Source organism: Podarcis gaigeae (assembly GCF_964106915.1).
Source record: "Podarcis gaigeae genome assembly, chromosome: 4".
NCBI lineage: Eukaryota > Metazoa > Chordata > Lepidosauria > Squamata > Lacertidae > Podarcis > Podarcis gaigeae.
The window spans coordinates 84,458,512-84,478,761 of NC_139677.1; the positions used below are offsets into that span (position 1 = coordinate 84,458,512).

The 20,250-nt window shown below is 41.9% G+C and overlaps 1 protein-coding gene across 1 annotated transcript in view; it reads right to left on the reverse strand.

Annotated features, from left to right (window-relative positions):
• PARP4 (poly(ADP-ribose) polymerase family member 4) overlaps positions 1 to 20,250 on the reverse strand; it is a 50,928-nt gene that overhangs the window by 28,269 nt on the left and 2,409 nt on the right. The window contains 18 exon segments of the mRNA XM_083735857.1: positions 966 to 1,012; positions 1,265 to 1,429; positions 2,606 to 2,692; positions 2,817 to 2,948; positions 5,000 to 5,124; positions 5,735 to 5,879; positions 6,560 to 6,752; positions 7,817 to 7,915; positions 9,075 to 9,212; positions 9,997 to 10,148; positions 11,336 to 11,506; positions 12,032 to 12,169; positions 12,614 to 12,763; positions 13,672 to 13,779; positions 13,956 to 14,028; positions 14,778 to 14,871; positions 16,458 to 16,686; positions 17,060 to 17,192. Of these exon segments, the coding sequence (XP_083591983.1) occupies positions 966 to 1,012; positions 1,265 to 1,429; positions 2,606 to 2,692; positions 2,817 to 2,948; positions 5,000 to 5,124; positions 5,735 to 5,879; positions 6,560 to 6,752; positions 7,817 to 7,915; positions 9,075 to 9,212; positions 9,997 to 10,148; positions 11,336 to 11,506; positions 12,032 to 12,169; positions 12,614 to 12,763; positions 13,672 to 13,779; positions 13,956 to 14,028; positions 14,778 to 14,871; positions 16,458 to 16,686; positions 17,060 to 17,191 (2,378 nt within the window). The 5' untranslated portion in view covers position 17,192.

Genomic DNA, 20,250 nt, shown 5'->3' on the forward strand with positions numbered 1-20,250 from the left:
TCACATGTTATATTCCCTGAAGAGGTCTTTTTACCCCATTTAAAGTATGGCTACCAGACGTCCCCGTTTCCCGGGGACAGACCCCAGATTTACAAATCTGTTTCCGGACAAAATCTGTCCCTGGAGTGTCCCCAGATTTCATTTAATGTCCCCGGATTTATATTTTAAGTGTTGTAGATTTATTAGTAGGGAATGAATGTTGGTTCAACGGCACAAGACACATCATATGGGGACTTTCGGTGAGGCAAAATAGCAGGTGCCACAGCAGCCAGCAGCTCCTGAAGCCAGCCAGAGCCAACTGCGCTACCAGGCTGGCTCCGGGCTACTGAAACTGCCACTGCCACTGCTGCCACCAAGGGGGAACCAGGGACACCCGGCGTGTCAACCCAAATCAAGCTGGGAGTGAGAGTGCCCGGTCACTCAGCCGACTGCCCAGTGGCACTCTGAGGCAAGGAGAACCAATGCAGAGAGGAGGAGGAGAGGAGAAGAAGGAAGCGAGAGAAAGAGGAAGGCAAGGACACATGGCCGAGCCCAGACCCAACTCGAGCCTACTCCACAGCAGCTAGCGCAATTTAAAGATAAATTGATGAAATTGCTTAGAAAGCACAGAGCATCTGTCTTTTCACGGCTATAAAAACCATAGAATTGTAGAGTTGGAAAGGACCTCAAGGGTCATCTAGTCCAACCCCCTGCAATGCACAAATCTCAACTAGAGCATCCGTGACAGATGGCCACCTGACCTCTGCTTAAAAATTTTCAAGGAAGGAGAGCCCCCAACCTCCCGAGGGAGGCCGTTCCACTGTTGAATAGCTCTTACTGTCAGAAAGTGATGAAGAATAAATGCAAGTGAGGAAAACTAAATGCTTCATTCTGCAATATTGTTTTTTAAAGAAAAAAAAACCCCATGCATTTAGTTAAAATACAGACAACTTTTAAAGGACACATTACAATTTTAGTCTACTTACCCGGGTTTTGTTCCAACTTGCCTAATGGAAACTTTCCTTACTGAGTCCTAGTTAACAAACAAAAACAATGAGGTCTGTATGGGTGCAATCAGGGCTTTTTCTGGCTGAAACCCACCATTAGGTGGGTGCCATAGCCTTTATATAAGGGTGGCGTTCATGGCAAGTTCCAGCACCTCTCTTTCCAGAAAAACAGTGCTGGGTGCAATTAAATATGAAATGGTGGAGAACGGCAACAATTGTGTTTGCACCGTTATAATGCAGGATTTCCTTCCTTCCTTCTGATGGAAAGAGGCCCTCACCTGTGTGTTCTCATTCAGCGCTTTGTCTTGTTGCCAAGGCGCCACAGCAGCCGGCAAGTGGAAGGCAAGGCATTCGTTCTCATAACTGAGCTCCATGATGTAGGTGATTTTGATGAGGACTTTGGTTGAAGGAGGCAAGTTTCCCACAGAAACGGTGAAGATGTCCTACAGAAGGATAAATGAAATGCACACAGAAGCAAATCGCCATTTACAAAACAACGACATGGCCTGCTTTCTTTTATAGCATACTGAAAACGTCCCAGAGGTGACTAGTCTGTAGCCCTGGAGGTGTTGCTGGGACCCCAGCAACTGGGGGGAGAGAGTATCCCTCATGTCACACAGGGCTAATGGAAGAGGGAAAGGTAGTGTGGTTGGCAATAACCACAAATAATTGCTGGCTAGAAGGGCTCGACCACACTTCCCCTTGTTCCATGCCTAGAATGCATGGGACTGAGTGGTTTTCCCCTTGCTCTGCTCCTTTTCCAATCTGGAGAAAACCCAAATAGCTGTTTGCTCCTCAACTAGGCCTTTGGCTGATTGAGATCCAATCCCCTTTCACATGCGTTGTGAGAGGGGAAGATCGTTGGTTCATTTTTGTTCTCATTGTTATGATGTATTTTGTATTTTTTTATACATACAGTGGTACCTCGGGTTAAGTACTTAATTCGTTCCGGAGGTTCATTCTTAACCTGAAGCACCACTTTAGCTAATGGGGCCTCCAGCTGCCGCCACGCAATTTCTGTTCTCATCCTGAGGTAAAGTTCTTAACCCGAGGTACTATTTCTGGGTTAATGGAGTCTAACCTGAAGCGTCTGTTACCTGAAGCATCTGTAACCCGAGGTACTACTGTATTGTATTCTTATGTCATGAACTGTCCTGCTATCTACAAATGAAGGGCGGTATACAAATTTTTAATAATAATAATAACAACAAGAAGAAGAAGAATAAGTTTTCCCTGGGGGAAAGCAGCGGTGGAAGAGGAGGTGTGGCTAATACTAAATAATAATAAACTTTTATTTGTATCCTGTCCTCCCTGGCCAATACCGGGCTCAGGAAGGCAACATCAAATATATAACATTCGTATAAAATCAAACAATAATTAAATTAGATCCTAAAATCAAGTCAGGATCAAATAATAAACTAAGCCCTAAGTGGAGAAAAAAACCAGAGTTTGCTACGGTGGCCGTCTCCTCCACCTTCACCTGCTGATTGACATTTTTCATATGCAGGGTACAGCTTTCAAGCCAGAGCACTTTGCTTGGTTTCATCAGTAAAACAAACGAAGGCCAGTGTATGCTGATCTCTTATAAAGGCATAAGTAGTTTTTATTACTACACCTACCGGTGCATCTTGATCCATCAAGTAAGCTCCATGTCCTTGACTGATGGCTTCTCTGTATTCTCTGTGTGCCTTCTCCTTTTCCTTAACCTGTTGAAATTATATAATAAATCATCCTGATTTTTTTAAAAATAGGTTCTTTCGAAAAGTCACATTTACTGCAGTCCCACCGCCGCATATTTTGTCTCTTCCTCCCGTCCCTGAATCATCTTACCTTTCCTATTATATGTTTCCCTTTAATGAAAGCCTCAAATCCACATACAGCGGCTGTGTCGTCCAATGGAAATACATATTTTGCTTCAATGGGGCTGTCTGATTGATTTTCATAGACCTGGAATACCACAACCTGAAAGAAATACATGCATGTATTGCAGATAGATATGAGGTAAACACCAGGCCATGCATTCCAATAAAAACATTTTTTATGGAAGCACTTTCCTTCCTAAGATTAACATTTTAAATAACACCCTCTGGGAAACATTTCAGGTTCCTCTTCTTCTTCTTCTTCTTCTTCTTCTTCTTCTTCTTCTTCTTCTTCGATCACTCGTAGCTGAGTAAGATTGTCTTCCATGAACACGGTCTTAACAGTGAGTCCCTAAGTAACTATGGAGGCCAATTCTGGATCCACACGTCCTTCCACAGTGGGGACATAGGTTTCTGGGTGGGAGTTGATCATGGTGAGGGTTTGCCAAACGTGCCTTCCTCTTAGCATGTTCCTCCCTTTCGTCCCGAGTTTGAGTGTTTTCAAAGTCCATGACACCTTTGGTAAAGACTGTTCTCCAATTGGAGTGCTCACAGACCAGTGTTTCCCAATTGTCGGTGTTTATATTATATTTTTAAAGATTTGCCTTGAGAGAATCTTTAAACCTCCTTTGTTGACCACCAGCATTACAGTTTCCATTTTTGAGTTCAGAATAGTTACTTTGGAGGATGTTAATCAGACATCCAAACGACATGACCAGTCAAACAAAGTTGATGTTGAAGAAACATTGCTTTGATACTGGTGATCTTTGCTTCTTCCAGTACACTGGCATTAGTTCACCTGTCTTCCCAAGTGATATGTTAATTTTTTTGGAGACACCATTTGATGGAATCTTTCAAGGAGCTGGAGATGGCATTTATAAGTGGTCCACGTTTCACAAGCATACAGTAAAGTTGGTAGTACAATAGCTTTGTAAACAAGCATTTTGGTTTCCCTGCAAATGTCCCTCAAACACTGTGCTTCAGTCAGAAGAAAGCTGCACTCGCAGAGCTCAGGCAATGCTGGATTTCAACATCAGTGTCAGCCCTTGTGAAAAGATAACTGCCCAGGTAGGAGAAGTGATTGACACTTTTCTGAGTTCCAGGTATGCAGCACATACCCAGGTTTGGTTCCCTTTAGGAGGAGGCCATTGGGAGATTATTGATGTTTTACAATACAGTATTTGTAATTATTTACAAATATACAAGTTGAGCACACATAGAGGCAACACTTAAAACACTCCAACAGTAAGCAATATCCACTGCTTCTGCATCAGATAAATATTTAATACCCAAAGAGCTCAAGCGTGGTTCTGCTGTCTTTCTCAGCCATTCTCCAAACTCAAAATGTTGTCTGCTTCCTTTGCAGATGTAAAAAATGAAAAGGTAAAGGACCCATGGACGGTTAAGTCCAGTCAAATTTGACTATGGGGTATGGTACTCATCTCACTATTCAGGAAAAGGGAGCTGGCATTTGTCCACAGACAGCTTTCTGGGTCATGTGGCCAACATGACTAAACTGCTTCTGGTGCAATAGAACTCCGTGATGGAAACCAGAGTGCACGGAAACACCATTTAAATGTGCTATACCTTTAAAGCACATTCAACATACATTATTTCCCCCAAATAATTCTGGGCACTGTAGTTCACCCCTCATAGAGTTACAGTTCCCAGCAACCCTTAATGAACTACAGTACCCAGAATTCTTTGAGGGAAAGAATGTGCTTCAAATGTGCTTTAAAGGTATAGTGTGTACACAGCCTTAATGGCAGCATCCTAGTCAGTACTGGGGGTTTCATTATTTCTTTGCCATTCAGAAGGCCCACTACTTATTGATTCCCACCAGATTTTTAGTTGCTTAAGCACCTTAGGAAGGGTGTGTAGGAAGAGACACATAAACAAAGAAACAAATAAATGTATTTGTGTTGCCCTTACTGTCCCCTGAAAAAAATATCAAAGTTTTAATTTAAAAATTGAGAGTCTGCTGATATAACACACCTAACTCACTGAATATTTAAAGGCAACGTTAATCAGGGCTAGGATTTGTCTACAGATTTGTTTTACACTTTGTAAAAATAAATAAATAAACATAAAATAAAAACCCACAAGGAAATATTAAACATCCCTAGAAAAGAAATATGAATGCCTTGGCATTACCTCTGCTACGAAGTCTACTATTCGTCCCTTGACATGAAGACCTTTGAGAGGAATTGGGTTTCCAGATCTGTCCAGAAGACCAGCAGTCACATTATTCAGCAGATTTTTACTTGGCATTTGATAATCTAAAGAAATATTAAGAGGCAGGTTGGGGTGGGGGAGAGAGATGATTTATTGAAGGCAAACCCCCTTTATTGTAAAGGTTCAGAGTAATTTTCAGCATTAAAAGTGAAAAAAAAAACGAAAACAAAGAACTCTCTGTAAGCAACTATCTTGCCTGGCCTTGATGGCAAATGTTAGTTCTGCTACCTGAAAGCAAGGAAAGAAGTAACAAAATATGCTCATATGCACCTGTATTCATGTAATAAAAATGGAGAAAGAGAATAAAAGCATTAACAATTCCTGCTAGATCAGACCAAAAGCCCATGGGATAAGCAATCCTATGGCTTGGGTGTTTACACAAAAACTGGGGCACAACTTTTGTGTCCGGATTTTCACTTTTTGAAATATGACACAGAGAAAAGAAAGTTAGAGCATAGGTAGGATCTGTATGGGAATAAAAGATGCGATCTTATGAAGGGAACAGGAGTCACCTTGGCCTCCTCATTCTTTCATGGATTTTCCTTGGCATAATCTTTATAGCTCCACACCAAGGAAATGGGTTAGGCTTCAATTTCAAACTCCAATTACAGAATACACCAAAGAAACAGACAATTTTAGGTAGGAATTTCTCACCTTCGGGCTGTGGCTGATGCTCTAGGGAAGGCAGCACATCCTGAATTTCAGGATGGAACTCTTTCACTTTGTCACCGGCGAGGGAAAACTTAACCACATATTTTATTTTGACCTGACTAGCTCTGTACACCACAAATTCGTCATCCTTATGAAAACAAAAGAAAACAAGAAGTAAACATTAAGAGCTTTACAAGAGCAACTGATGCATTAGTGAGCGAAGCCAATATGTTGCCTCCTCACTTAGGAAGCTTTTGAAAGCAGGCAGCGGCAAAATTTAGCTAAAGAAAGTTCCACAGCAGCCACTTACAAGTCACCAAAGAACATACAAAAAAGGCAACAGACTTAGGTGGTAAGATGGATCGTGTGCAAGACACAGAGCTGAGGCCTAGGGTTGTATCCAACTGCATTCTGCTCAAAATACACCCATCAAAATTAATGGCTCTCAGATGGTTGTGTCCATTTATTTCAGTGGGTCTACTCTGAGTAGGGATTATATTGAATACAACCCATTGGGCTGGAGGGTTTATGTAAGGGATGTTTAGAAACTGGTGTGCCTTAGCTGTGATTTTGATTTTCCTCTTCCCTCCCAGTCCCTCTTCCCTTTTGTGTCGTGCTTTTTTCTCTTTTTCTTTCAGATAGTTGGTAGACACTGCCTCTGTTTTGATTGCATGTAAGCTGCTCAGGGAGCCTTTTTGGCTGAAGAGCAGGGTTCAAGTGCTCTAAATCAATAAACAATCAACATTTTCAGAGGCATAGCTTATCAAGGCATATTATGCCTTTAAAAGACAACAGAGGGCAACACCACAACATAGCTCGAACCGGTACCTTGAAGTCTCTTCCCTTTCTCAGTTTCCCCTTTTTCCTGGCAAGTCCATGCACGCTGTCGTAGCCTGGTGGTGCTGCGGTTAACGAACTGTCCATGTGACCTGTTTCAAAACACTTTCCAAGGGCTACATCGCAAATCAGCAGTAACCGGGTTCCATCTGTTCTGTTTGGCCAAGAGTAATTGATGCATGCGCTGTTAAACAAAGAAGAAGAAGCTGGTTGGTTATACTCGGACAAATATTTTAAGTACCACATTTGCCATAGCTTGAGTTTAACCAACAGAAAAAGGCACGTGGGGTTTGCGGCTCTTGCCACATCAGCCCAAAGCTGTATACACACCATCCATTTAAAGCACATAACTTTCACCAAAGAATCCTGGGAACCTCACAGAGCTAGAATTCCCAGCACTTTCGATGAACTACAGTCCCCAGGATTCTTTGTGGAAGATGCATGCTTTAAATGGACTTTAAGTGTATGATGTGTATGTAGCCTATGTTTATTATGGTCCAGACTCTACAACAAACCCAAATGCCAACTCATCTGCACGACTTTATAGTGCTAGTCACAACATCAAGGGTTCACTCATCAACGCACCTTCCAGTGTGGGACATATGCCATTCTGCATTCCACATAAGGCAAAATAATGGATTTAATGTCACTGGTCTCATGCTGCCCCTCACAGAGCTGCAATTCCCAGCACCCTTAGCAAACTACAGTTCCCAGGAATCTCTAGGGGAAATCATGTGCTTTCAATGTTTGCTATGTATGCAGCTCAAGTCCAATACTCCACTCTGGTTCTCAAAAGGGATATCTCTGTGGGGGAAAGCATGTGAAGTGGCACTTAAGTTTACTCAGAAGCAAGAGGTCCAGAGGGCGGCATCATGAGGACGGGTCTGTTCTGGGTCGGCTCCCCATTTGTGGAATGGTCTCCTCAGGGAAATTCACCTGGCGCCTTCATTACATATCTTTATGAGAAATGAAAATGTTTCTCTTCAACAAGGGCCATTGGCTGATTAATATTCTATGCCCTTTTAAATGTGTTTGTTATTGGTTTGTGCTTGTTTTGTTATGTATTCTGTGTCCCCATTTTGTATTTTTATGTTGTGAACTGCCCTGTGATCCTCGGGTGAAGGGCGGTATTCAAATTTAATTAATTAATAGTAATAACAACAACAACAGGAGCAACGCACATAGCACTCCCCACCGGGCAAGGCATGATAAGATCTCAACTGTTATTACTGCCAAAGAACTGCAGACCTTATGGAGTCGCTGAAATAGATGCTGCTGCCCAAGTGCCCACAATCCGTTCTTTCCACGCCATGCTCTTCAACGACAATCTTTGGCAAGAGCAGTCCCCTAGAAAAGCAGAAGATTTACACAGTAAAGGTGGAGAATTTTTCTTTTTCGCTCGAGGGATGCATTCCCTCATAGGCCGCAAGGCAGTGGCAGGAAGGCCAGAGGCAAAATACAACAGAGCTCTTGTATGTATTTGAGCCATGCAAAAGCTGGGAGGTTTCTAAGCACATACCCAAATCTCTCCATCCTCTGCCCAGGCAGGAAAGAGGCATTGCCACAGTGCAAGGACACAATCTGGCAAGGCAAAAGCAGGAAGGTGCAGAAATGGGATGGTGAGGAGTTTGGCTCAGTGAGGAGGAATGTGGCCTGGAAAAAGTTCCAAGGGCTAGAAAGACAGAGAACTGGAGAGCTGCACCCAGCCCCTAGGCCTCAGGTTCCCCACCTCTGGGGTAAAGCACGTTGACATACTGACACACAGTTTTTCTACACTAATAATATGTGTATCAATATTGGGAAAGGGAAGGGGGAAGGGATAAACAGACACAAAGGAGCCCAGGTTGTGTGGAGTCTAGTTATTTCCCTCATTCTTCACCATCAGTGGATGAGGACTGTAGAGAGATGGGCTGCCCCACTCCACCCAAACTTCCCCACTTACAGCTTGCAGACACCCATTGCCTGCACAGGGGTGTCGGTAAACCACAGTTCCCTGTTTGGACATTAATGGGAAACTTTTGGGTTTGCTTCACAGCCTGCACAGACAGAAGAAGAAGAGTTTGGATTTGATATCCCGCCTTTCATTCCCTTTAAGGAGTCTCAAAGCGGCTAACATTCTCCTTTCCCTTCCTCCCCCACAACAAACACTCTGTGGGGTGAGTGGGGCTGAGAGACTTCAAAGAAGTGTGACTAGCCCAAGGTCACCCAGCAGCTGCATGTGGAGGAGCGGAGACGCGAACCCGGTTCACCAGATTACGAGACTACCGCTCTTAACCACTACACCACACTGGCTCTCAGAAGAGGAAGCAGTAACAAGGGTGTGTGTGTGGGTGCATGTGGTTTGTGCATATTCTAACGTGAAGGTAGAATTGGACTGTCCAAATTTGGCCATTGTCATTGAAAGATAACCGAGCCTTTGGCCGAATGGCTCTGTTGTCTTCTTGCCTCTCATGCGCAGCAGAAAACCACCTGCAAAGCTAAGACAGACCATGACGCAAGTTGTTACCGGGAGAGGATTCCAACGAAGTTGTGAACAGACGAAGCGTGGTATAAAGACTGGACATTGCCAAGATGGCTCTCGAAAGCCGCTACTTCCGTCATTCTGCCTACTCTATAGATCTCCAAAACTTCTACGGGATGTTCACTGCAAGAAAATTTAAAACGAATAGAATGTTCACAAAATGCATTTTTTCCCCAGTTTATGCCCCCAGATTTATTCTGGCCACAGAGTCACTAAATGAGATTGAACATTTTGCCACATGCATTGAATATGCCCGAGGTTCTCCTTAGAGGAACATGTGATTTATACATGTTACATATTTCATATCTAACAAGATTTCGTAGAGCAATAGTTCTCACCCAGAATGTTTGTGTGTTTCTATCTGTCTGTATTTGTTTCCAGTAGTCTAATGATCTTCACAACGGTCTGGTTCACACAAACAGTAATCCACGGTTTATTAGTCAAAGCTTGATTTGTTTGAATGCACTAATCCAGTTTGTTGATGGCTTAATGAATGATGGTTTGTTTTAACTATGGTTTGGCTGCTTAACTATGTTTTAGGGGGGCACCAAGACATTTGTCACGCAACCAAGGCATAAGATACTAGCCATCGCTTGTTTGCATGTCTGTGAGATGACTCACGGTTTGTTATAAACCATGTCTTAGATTTCTATACAAATTTAGTGAAGTTTAGTGTGAAACAGACCTTTTCTCTGAAGTTAAACGCAGAGGCCTTTGAAACCAGGCTCTTAGAGTAAATGTGTTTTCCTATTAACATGGGTTTTATAAATGTTTTGAATCTTCCACCTATATCAGTGTTTAATAAAAGATTCTTTGAGGTCCTTCAAAATTATATTATGACATTAAAAAATGATTACTGAATCTGGGTAGTACAACCAAGAAATTACACATCACAACTGAAACTCACCCAGTATATTGGTCCATCTTTTCTTCAATATACTGAAACTCTTCTCCAAAGACAGGACATATCCTGCATCTCAGAGCTCGGTACTTGGAAAGGGACGGTGGGTTAGGAATTGACATGTTTGTTTCATGAACGTTCAGCATGTCCCTGATTAGCTATAAAAAAAATAAAATAGCAGCATTCAGTGTTTGTATTTCCAAAACAAAGCTTTTATTTGTTTATTATAATTTACATTCTGCTCATTGTCTGTAGGCCTGAGAGCAGCTTACCACAGAGAAAATATATGCAACAAATAATATTTTTTAAATCTGTTAAGACCAGGGATGGGGCACTTCTAACCCTCAGGGCTAATGAACTCAAGTCAAAACTTGGAGGCGACTTGCAGACACCACCAATCAGCAATACCTGCAAAGCCCTTCCCCAAAGTGCTGAGCAAGACAACACTTTGAAAGGGGCTTCAGAAGATCCCTGTGGGCAAAAGAGGCCACCTGTCAAACTTGTCCACTTCTGCATTTGGGGATGGAAAAAACCAAATCATCAACTGAACAACCAAACACCCACAAAATAGTCAGCAAGCTTCATAGGAGTCTTCTTCAACTGAGAAAATCCCCAGTGAGTGACAACACGGAGCAAATTTCAGAAATGTAAATTTCATAATTAAAATAGAAATTTTCATTTTGTGACTCATAAGATTGAATATATGGGATGGATCATGGAACTCATGTGACAAGGTTTTTTTTTGCTGCAAATTTGTACTAGGCTTCCCCCAAATGATGCTTGGGCACCAAATATAGTGCCAGAACTGTTTCTGTGTGATGTACACACGTTTTCATATATGCTGTAAGCTGCCCAGAGTGGCTGGGGAAATCCAGTCAGATGGGCAGGGTGTAAAAAAAATATTATTATTACAAGCCAACATGACCCTCCAAGAAATGCTCAAAGGAGAACCAGACAAACACCATTATGATGACATCAATGTTTTCCCTCTTGGCAAATACTTTCAAAATCTGTCTTCTGGACCAAAGTCCACAGGAATTCTGGAGCATAAGAACTCTCTATTGTTCAAAGAGGATAGAATCATATTTTCTGCTCATTTGAGGGATGAAATTTATTCCATCAGGCTTTTAAAATGAATCTTATAGTTTTACCACATTTTTAATTTTGCTGAGTCGTTCGTGCACCTCTTAGAGACAACAGTAATTAAGCAGTACATGCATCTTTGAAATAATGCAATTAAACAAACATCTGGAGGGCTACAGGTTCCCCACCTGAGCACAACACACCCAAACTCTGGTTATACACAGAATACACTGAAAGCAAAGGTCAGATTCAACAACGTTACCTGACAGAGACTGTGCTTGGTAGATAACAACTTTCTGGTTACGTCATAATCCATAATTTTGTGAGGTATGATTTTATAAAACTCTGACATTATCTCCATTTTCTCTTTCGGAGATTCCAATTCATCCAGTGCCTTCCTTGCTCGGAGCAAAATACCTTCTGCTTTGCTCACCTTTTAAGAAAATGTGGTATAAAAATGTGTTATTTTCTTTCTTGCCTTCTTCTTTTTTTTTAAAGACTCAGACAAATGTGAAGAGAGACAGACAAGGAGTGCTAAGGGTGCATATACATCCCATATATTTAAAGCACATTCCTGCCTGCCTCAAAGAATCCTGGGAATTGTAGTTTATTAAGGGTACTGAGAACTGTAGCTTGGTGGGGGTTACACTACAGTTTGCAGGATTGGGGGGGGGCACAGCTACAAGGGATTCCACCACAAAAGAATGACTTCCACATAGCAGGACATGCACTTACGGGGGCTGTAGCCAGAACAGAAAGGAAAGAGAGAGAGAGAGGTGCGTCCCTTTCCTTCATAGAAATAAACCATTAACACGTTTAATGACAAACCTATCACAGCAACACTGGCTGTCACAATCCAGAAACAGAAAGCGCATTTGCTTGGCATTGTATTTCTGTTGGCATTCAAGGGAATTAAACGCTCTGAGTGAGCCAATGTCTGCAAGTGGGATTGCCTTACATCGTTGAGGCTGAGTTCGGTTACTGGTTTAGCCAGCAGCGGAGTCAGGTGTCCAAGTGCTTCAATCCAGATCAGTTCCACAAACTTGCTGACTGTTTCAGGCAAAGAGCTGGAATTCGTGGCTTCTGCTATAAGCACCTGCAAACATACCAATGCGATCAGGCCACCCAGAAGTGCTCAATGGTAAATAGCGGTTTAAAAACAGAGCTAACAGAGAACATGTCGTACATTTCAATAACGGACATTTCTCTTCAGAACGGCATTAATATTTTTAAAAATAGGAACAGAAGAAGCCAACCCTATGATTCTATGAATTAACGTCCCAGTTCATATGCCACATTAAACCTTAACTATCAATAACTTTTGGGTTAAATTGAATGATTGCCATACTGATGCATGCTGCTCTTAAGGACCTGTTTGGCTCCTTCCCCTCATGTGATTTTGCCACATCAGGGGGGAAGGAAATCAGAATCTGACTTTGTGTTGTTGTTGTTCTTCTTCTTATATATTTATTCATACTCTGCCTTTTTCCATGATCGGACTCAAGGCAACTTACAGAACTGTTAAAAAAATCACACTAACCTCTTGCAGCTTTTCTGAAGCTAGATATTCCACTTCATGGGGAAAATCTTCTTTGAACTGGTAATTCTCATTTTTCAGATTTGCAGTACAAAGCTCATAGACCATTCTAGCCTCTTCAGAAGTCCTTGCTGGTATAAATCGTTTCTTGAACTGAGAACAAAAGAGTGTCCCAATTCAAGTATTATTATTTTTTAAGGGGAGGGGGGAAGAGAATCACAAAAACAGAGACATTTCTCATAAATTATCCTGACATTGAGACAAACTTAAATTCTAGTTTTCCTTGTGCTGTGAGGCATCTAGCTGCGGGTTTGAGAAGACACGCAAACCTGCTCGAAATGTGATTGCAAGCAGCGAACCCTGGGAATTGTTCTGCAACAGTTCTTAGGTCACAGGGTAGAAAAGGTGGCCCTATTGGCTCCTAGACAGGCTTATGCTCGTGACTGGAAATGTCCCTCGTGTGAAATCCTGGAGACCCATTGCCAGTCAGTGTGGACAATACAGAGTTGGATGGGCCAATGATCTGACTTGGTATAAGGCGACATTTCCTAGCACAATTCAAAGTGTTGGTGCTGAACGACCTCGGCCCTGTATACCTGAAGGAGCGCCTCCAACCTCATCATTCAACCGGGACACAGAGATTTGGCAGTTCCCTTCTAGCAGTTCTCTAACTGTGAGAAGTGAGTCAGTTCAGAGGGGGCTTTCTCAGTAGTAGCACCCACCCTGTGGAACATCCTCCCATCAATTGTCAAGGAGATGAGTAACTATATAACCTTTAGAAGACATCTGAAGGCAGCCCTGTACAGGGAAGCTTTTTAATGTGCAATGTTTTATTAGTGCTTTTATATACTGTGGAAGCCACCCAGAGTAAAATAAAATTAACATTTATTATTATTATTATTATTATTATTATTATTATTATTATTATTTAAAACAAAAGAAGGGGGGAAAGAAAATCCAGAAAATTAAGCAAGAGCATAACACAACCTCTCTCATTCAAGAGCATTCACAGCATCAAAGAAACAAACTAATGCATGATCATAACAACCACCCCAACTTACCTCTTTCCCATCCAGCTGACTGTAGCATCTGCCTATGCAGAAAGGATAATCACAGTGCTGCTGAGAGCACTGAAGTTCAACCACCACATACCTGCCAGGTGCCGTAACCTGGGGCGGGGAAAAAAGGTGTTTAAGTGCATTTCTATTTGGTAGGCATTATCAGACTCATTTATTCGATTAAGTTTTTAACCTGACTAAACTAACCAAAGCAGCATAGCTTCACAAAATAATTAAAAAGTCAAACAAAAGCCATTTAACAGCACCAGCAATATTGAAGTTCTTACCTGTTCAAGGACATCATACTTTGCAACCACAAAGCCTTCAGGGAAATAAGGAACATTTTCATCATTATTTGATCTGGAACCAATAAAAAAAAAAAAGGAACACCAGACTCTTTATTGCTGAATGCAACTGAGGCTGCAGTACATCCCACCAGGATTCACCTCTGAGTAAACTGTAAGCCTACAATATTAAAGTCGGCCACCTAATGGAAACATATAAGACTTCTGAACTCTTTCAAAAGTCAGTGGTGAAGGCTTGCATAGGAACACCTTCTCACTATATAGAAGGGTCTGGAAACTTCTGTTTCAGAGTATCTGAAGAAGTGTGCATGCACACGAAAGCTCATACCAAGAACTGACTTAGTTGGTCTTTAAGGTGCTACTGGAAGGAATTTTTTTTGTTTTGACTATGGCAGACCAACACGGCTACCTATCTGTAACAAGAGTGTGATTGAGTTTTATTTTGCTTAAAAGTGCTAACAAACAAAGGCAGGTTTCTTTTTGCATTTTGCTTGCTTATTTAAATATGCCAAGGGTTCCATATGAAAAGTATCTTAATACTGGGTAGTGTCGTGGTTAAAGTGTTTAACTAGGACCAGGATTAAAATCCCAACTCAGCCATGAAGCTCAGGAGGTGATCTTGGGCCAGTCACAAACCTGTTTGATCCTGCCAATTCTAATAACAGAGCAGCTGTAGGGAACCTTGGATGTTCTCCCTCCAAAGCATTTGCTTACCCCTGAGCACCAAATCCCTCTCCAAAGGGAGAGAATGTCTGTTCTTCTTTAAGTGAGAAAAATAGAAGCCAGAGAAGCCAAGAAAATTACCTTAGCTCACCCACACTGCTGTTGTCCTGAGCCCTGCTGCGGTTCCATTCATTCTTTCCAGGAGTCCTCTTTTCTAGGTGGTCATCTTCGTAAACTATTTATTAAGACAGTAGTTATTTTTCTTATGCCCACCAGCTGCTTTTTGAATTAGCATTCATGTATATGAACCGCAACTAATAAATCTCAAAAATCAAGAAAGATAGTAAGAATCTGAAAGGCAGTTTTCAGTGAGAGATGTATTACGGTAAATGATTTTGCTTCGCTTCAGCCCACCAAGCTACCCTATACACAGCAAGCTGCTTGGTTTGTTCCCCGGCACCAACATACAGCTCAGCGCTTGGATCCCACCTAATTTTAGGGTTTAACCAGATGTGGGCTGCCATTTTACCTCAACCACTGCCAAGACACATTATCTTCCTGCAACAGTAGACAGATCCTGCCATTTACAGTAAACCTACTCTTTCCCTTCTGCCCTCCAATGAGACACAACCGCTGTCCATGCCACTTCACAACAAAGGAAAAGATTAGACCTCTTTCTTATTTCCTTGGCTTTTCATCTGTATTGTGGTTGAGCCTATTGTCACTAGAGATATTAAATATTTATTTTATTAAATTTCTATACTGTCCTTCATCCGGGAATGACAGGGCGGTTTAAAATACAAGCGGTGGCCATTTTGTGTGTGTCCAATTGACGTGTGGCTGCCAATGCCTGGGTCCTTTTGGACCCAGAAGATGGCAGAACAGGGGCAGAAGTGGGGCAGGGCAGAACAGGGGTCGGCCAGACTGGAGGTGGAAGAGGGCAGGGCGGCGCAGGCTTATGCGCACTCCACTGCGCATGGGGACCGGAAACAGAACCCTGCGCAAAATGGTCACCGCCTGTATAAAAACACAAAAATGCATAATATAATAACAAAGAGAAGCATTATCCCCCCCCCCCCCCACAGTTCAACAGGCCATATATTACAGAATTAGCTAAAGGCCTGGGAGAAGAGGAATGTTTCTGCCTGGTGCCTAATTGTTATCAGGGTACTCTTAGGAACAAGAAAACAACCTGACATCAAGGTACTTCCCTATTCCACCAAGCTTAGTGTTGCTTATACTGAATGACTCTCTAGGATTACTATTATTATCTATTGAATATATATACCGCCCTATACCCAGAGGTCTCAGGGAGGTTCACGGAATAAAATCAAGATATAAAAACACAAAATACCCAATAAAAATAAAAACAACAACCCAATAGCCCCCTCCCAAAAAAACCCACATTTTAAAAGGGCATAGGATTTAAATTGAATCAACCAAAGGCCTGGTTAAAAAGGAATGTTTTTGTCTGGCACCTAAAGGTGCATAATGAAGGTGCCAGGTGAACTTCCATGGGGAGAGCATTCCACAGACAGGGAGCCACTGCAGAGAAGGCCCGTTCTCATGTTGCCACCCTCCAATCATTCTAGCCTTACCTGGAAATGCCAGTGATGGAACTTGAGACCTTTTACATGTAAAACATGCACTCTTACACTGAGCTATGGCCCCTGCCCAGCTTCAGCTTTCTATTTACTAGTACAGAAATTCTGCAACCCAAAATCCCCCCCTTTTTTTTTTTGCAATGTGAATAAGTTGAGCAAACAGAAACAAATTTACACACAATTTTATTCTAGTTTAATAGACTTCAAAATGCTCTACCTTCAGAGGAGTGTTCCGACAGCAACTCGTCTTCTGAGAAGGACTCTAGTTCATGAGAATTTTCCCTCCATGACTGCTGGGCTTCGTAGTCATCAGCCTGTAAAAGTCTTCTTTCTTTAACTGAGTTCCATATGAAATCAGCACCTACAATGGGCAGCTGATATTTCTTGATGGCTTTCAGATGAATGGAGCTGAGTGCGTTAGCGTCATCAGTGACTACGTGAGTACACTAAAATGTAATGAGGGGTTCAGTTTAGAAAATGAACTGTTCATACTAAGGGACATATTGTGGGTCTACACACAAAAAGAATCTTGAGGCAACAGTCACTACACTACCTACCAAGGCTATTACTCGGTGTCATACCAAACCCAAGTAATAGAGACATCCTCAGAATCCCCTCCCTGGCCCCCCGTTGAGGCACATATCCTCCTAAGGCCACATATATGCAAAATATATAAGATCCCATCAATAATGATCATCAATAATAGCATCAATAATGATCAATAAGATCCCTTCAATAATGCAGTAGCAGCCAGAGCATAAAGTGCTACATTGCTTTACACCTCTATTTACAACAAAGAACTAAACATTTAAAACTTACCCCATGATTTAACACAAATTTAATCTGCCCACCATTTTCTTTAATGCAGCCATTTAGTCTGCTCTTTTCCACAACGGATAATTTTTTCACTTTCACGAAGAATACGCAGTTTGCAAAAATTTTCACCGTCATCCTGCAAAATAATAATAATAATTTATTATTTACACCCCACCCATCTGACTGGGTTTCCCTAGCCACTCTGGGCGGCTCCCAACCGAATACTAAAAACACAGTACAACATTAAACATTAAAAGCTTCCCTAAACAGGGCTGCCTTCAGATGTCTTTTAAAAGTAAGATAGTTGCTTATTGCCTTGACAGCAGATGGGAGGGTGTTCCATAGGGCAAGTGCCACTACCGAGAAGGCCCTCTGCCTGGTTCCCTGTAACCTCACCTCACGCAATGAGGGAACTGCCAGAAGGTCCTCAGTGCTGGACCTCAGTGTCCCAGAATCTTTCTATAGGTAAAGGAGGTATGGTTTTCAAGTTACCGAACAACACCCACAACACCCATTCATGACGAACCTGTCATTTCCTCTTAATCTGTTTCTAGGTCCCTATCCTCCATGACACCTTATCATAGAAATTCTATATGGGAAACATCCAAACCTGACATTAATTAAAGCTTTTTTACTAGTCCACATTAGTCTCCTGCTCTCCAAAGCATAATCTGACAATGGCCTGGTTTGCACAGGAAAAAGTAAGCCCATCCTGAGGTCCTACTCAAAGGGAAGAAAAGAGGAGATACTCCTCCCCCCACTCCGCTTTTCTCATAATGTAAAAATCTGAAAATCTGAGTTCAGACACTTCAACAAACCCAGCTGTTAACTCTGTGCCCTAATCACAGAACCTAAATGCGTCAGCCACAACATCAAGGTCTTGGTCACCTGCTGGTATTCCAGTGTGATCCATACCAGCAAAGCCCTTCTGTGTTCTACAGAAGGCATAATGATAAACGGACACAAATTTAGTATTGCTGGTCACATGCTGTGGAACACTCTTCCAGCACAGATTCTGCAGGCATCTTCCTCACTGTGGACTTTCAAGAATCTCTCTAATACTTTATTACGCTGACAGGAATTTTCAGCCATTTAATTTTATTTATTTTGATCAGCCAGTCATTTAATGATTACCTGTATTGTTTTAATCGTGATGTTTTATGATGTGGTGGTACAGAAATACTTTTGTAAACAAACAAACAAACAAATGTACATGCAGTTGAAACCAGAATTTTCAAAAACTAATGGAAATATATTTAAATCTCCCAGGACACTGTTGACAAATGGCTATTGCTGCACGAAGGAACTGGAAAGGGGGAGCCCAGCATGAAATGGCTGGGTTACAACATTCAAGGAAGTTTAAAACTATCACCTGTGGCTTGAATCAAGATAATGGATGTCCCCGAACCTATTTTACATGCCTTAGCATAACTGTCACAGTAGATCATGTGTGCATTTCACTTCTCTCTCATTTCGCTGCTTGCAACCAACCCCACCCACAACAACAGATATATCTGTCAGCTTAGGATAATGCCTCAGATATCTAATCACGTAGTAGATCCTGGTCTACGAAAACTTACGTAAGTGTGCTAGTCTTTGTGGTGCTAGAATACTTTTCGATGCTTGCACTGCAATCCAGCTAGTCCTCTGAAAACTACGTTATATAACCATAGGTGGAAAGTGGGTTCCTGCCCCGCCCCCAGTAATGCAGTCTGACAAATGTTGACTCAGAAGTAAACTACACTGAATTCAATGCAACTTACTTCCAGGTAAGCATGTGTGAGAGAGAATTGTGAGTGCTTCTTGTTTCTAGTACCTATGCAGATAAATGCATGCACTTTTACACAAAAGACTCCATGCAGGACACAAACTACAGCAATTCACATACTACAGTTGCTAAGATACAGTTTTACACTGTGAGAGCACCAGTGAACAATTTTTCTAATATAACTAACCAAAAGAGCCATCCCCTTCAAAAACCGGTTTACAGGCTATTTTATAATAGAGTATAAAGTGCAGCTTTTTTCCAAGTACCTAGGCAGACAATTGGGCTGTAAGTAAAGTCCAAAATGGCGTATAATGAGATTGTCCCTAGATAATCTATCCTCATGTAGCTTCCTGTAGCTCAAAGAAATACCTTGGATCTCAATGTGTGAGCACCAACCTTTATTTGTAGAAAAAGATTATTTATTTTCTATCCCGCCCTTCCTCCTAAAGCAGCAAATGAAACAGCAGAACAATACAAACATTAAATTTAGAACAAATTTCCTTGGAGCTAATTAGCTCCCAAAGTTTCTAGAAATAGCCCTGAACAAACTTATGCTGCAGTCTGCTCCCATAAGACTTAAACATTTCTGGTGTAAAACTGTCTATACGTCATTTACTGTACTTTAAATCAGGGATGGGAAACCTTTGGGCAGCTGAACTTCAGCTCCCATCAGCCCCAGCAAACAGAGCTAATAACCAGGAATGACGGGGGTTGTAGTTCAGCAAGCCCACAGGCCAGCTACAACCGCATCACACCCACATTTTTGAAATACATCTTACAAAGGAAGCAACATAAAGAGATGCATTTCTAAGCAGAAAGCAACACTGTCAATTTCTGAATTTTAATTTGTTTTACACTATTCTATTGTGGTTTTCAGTTTTTGTATGTTTTAAATTATGGTTGCACTCTTTCGTGCTGATTTTATTCTTGTAAACTGCTTCGAGGGTGTTGGGATATATATATACACAGTGTGTATATATATATATATATATGCAGGTTTTGGTGTCCTCGGGTGTCTTCCCGTGTAAAAGTTGGGGTGTCTAGGCGACGTTTCGACGAGGTCTCACTCGTCATCTTCAGGCTGGTGCTTTCGGCTTCTTGTTACTGGAACAGAGCGGGATCTCAATGTTTGAGTTCCTATAAATACTGTAGAGGGGGTGTGGTGTCTAGCCTCCAATGTTCTGGGCAGAGAGGAAGTTCCCAGGCTAGTGTGCCTTTTCTTCTTTTGTTCCTTAATTACTTGAGAGATACCTTGAGTGATTTCTTGAGTGATATCCTGAGTACCACTTAGGTGGGTCATTAGGTGTGGATTAGTTGCTAAAGTCTTTGTGTCTTGACCTCTTGAACTTTGTGAAGAGTTTTCCTGAGAAGATGGCTGTATTGCACTTAGTTGTGCTTTGGCTTGGCTTCGTGTATAGGGGCGAGC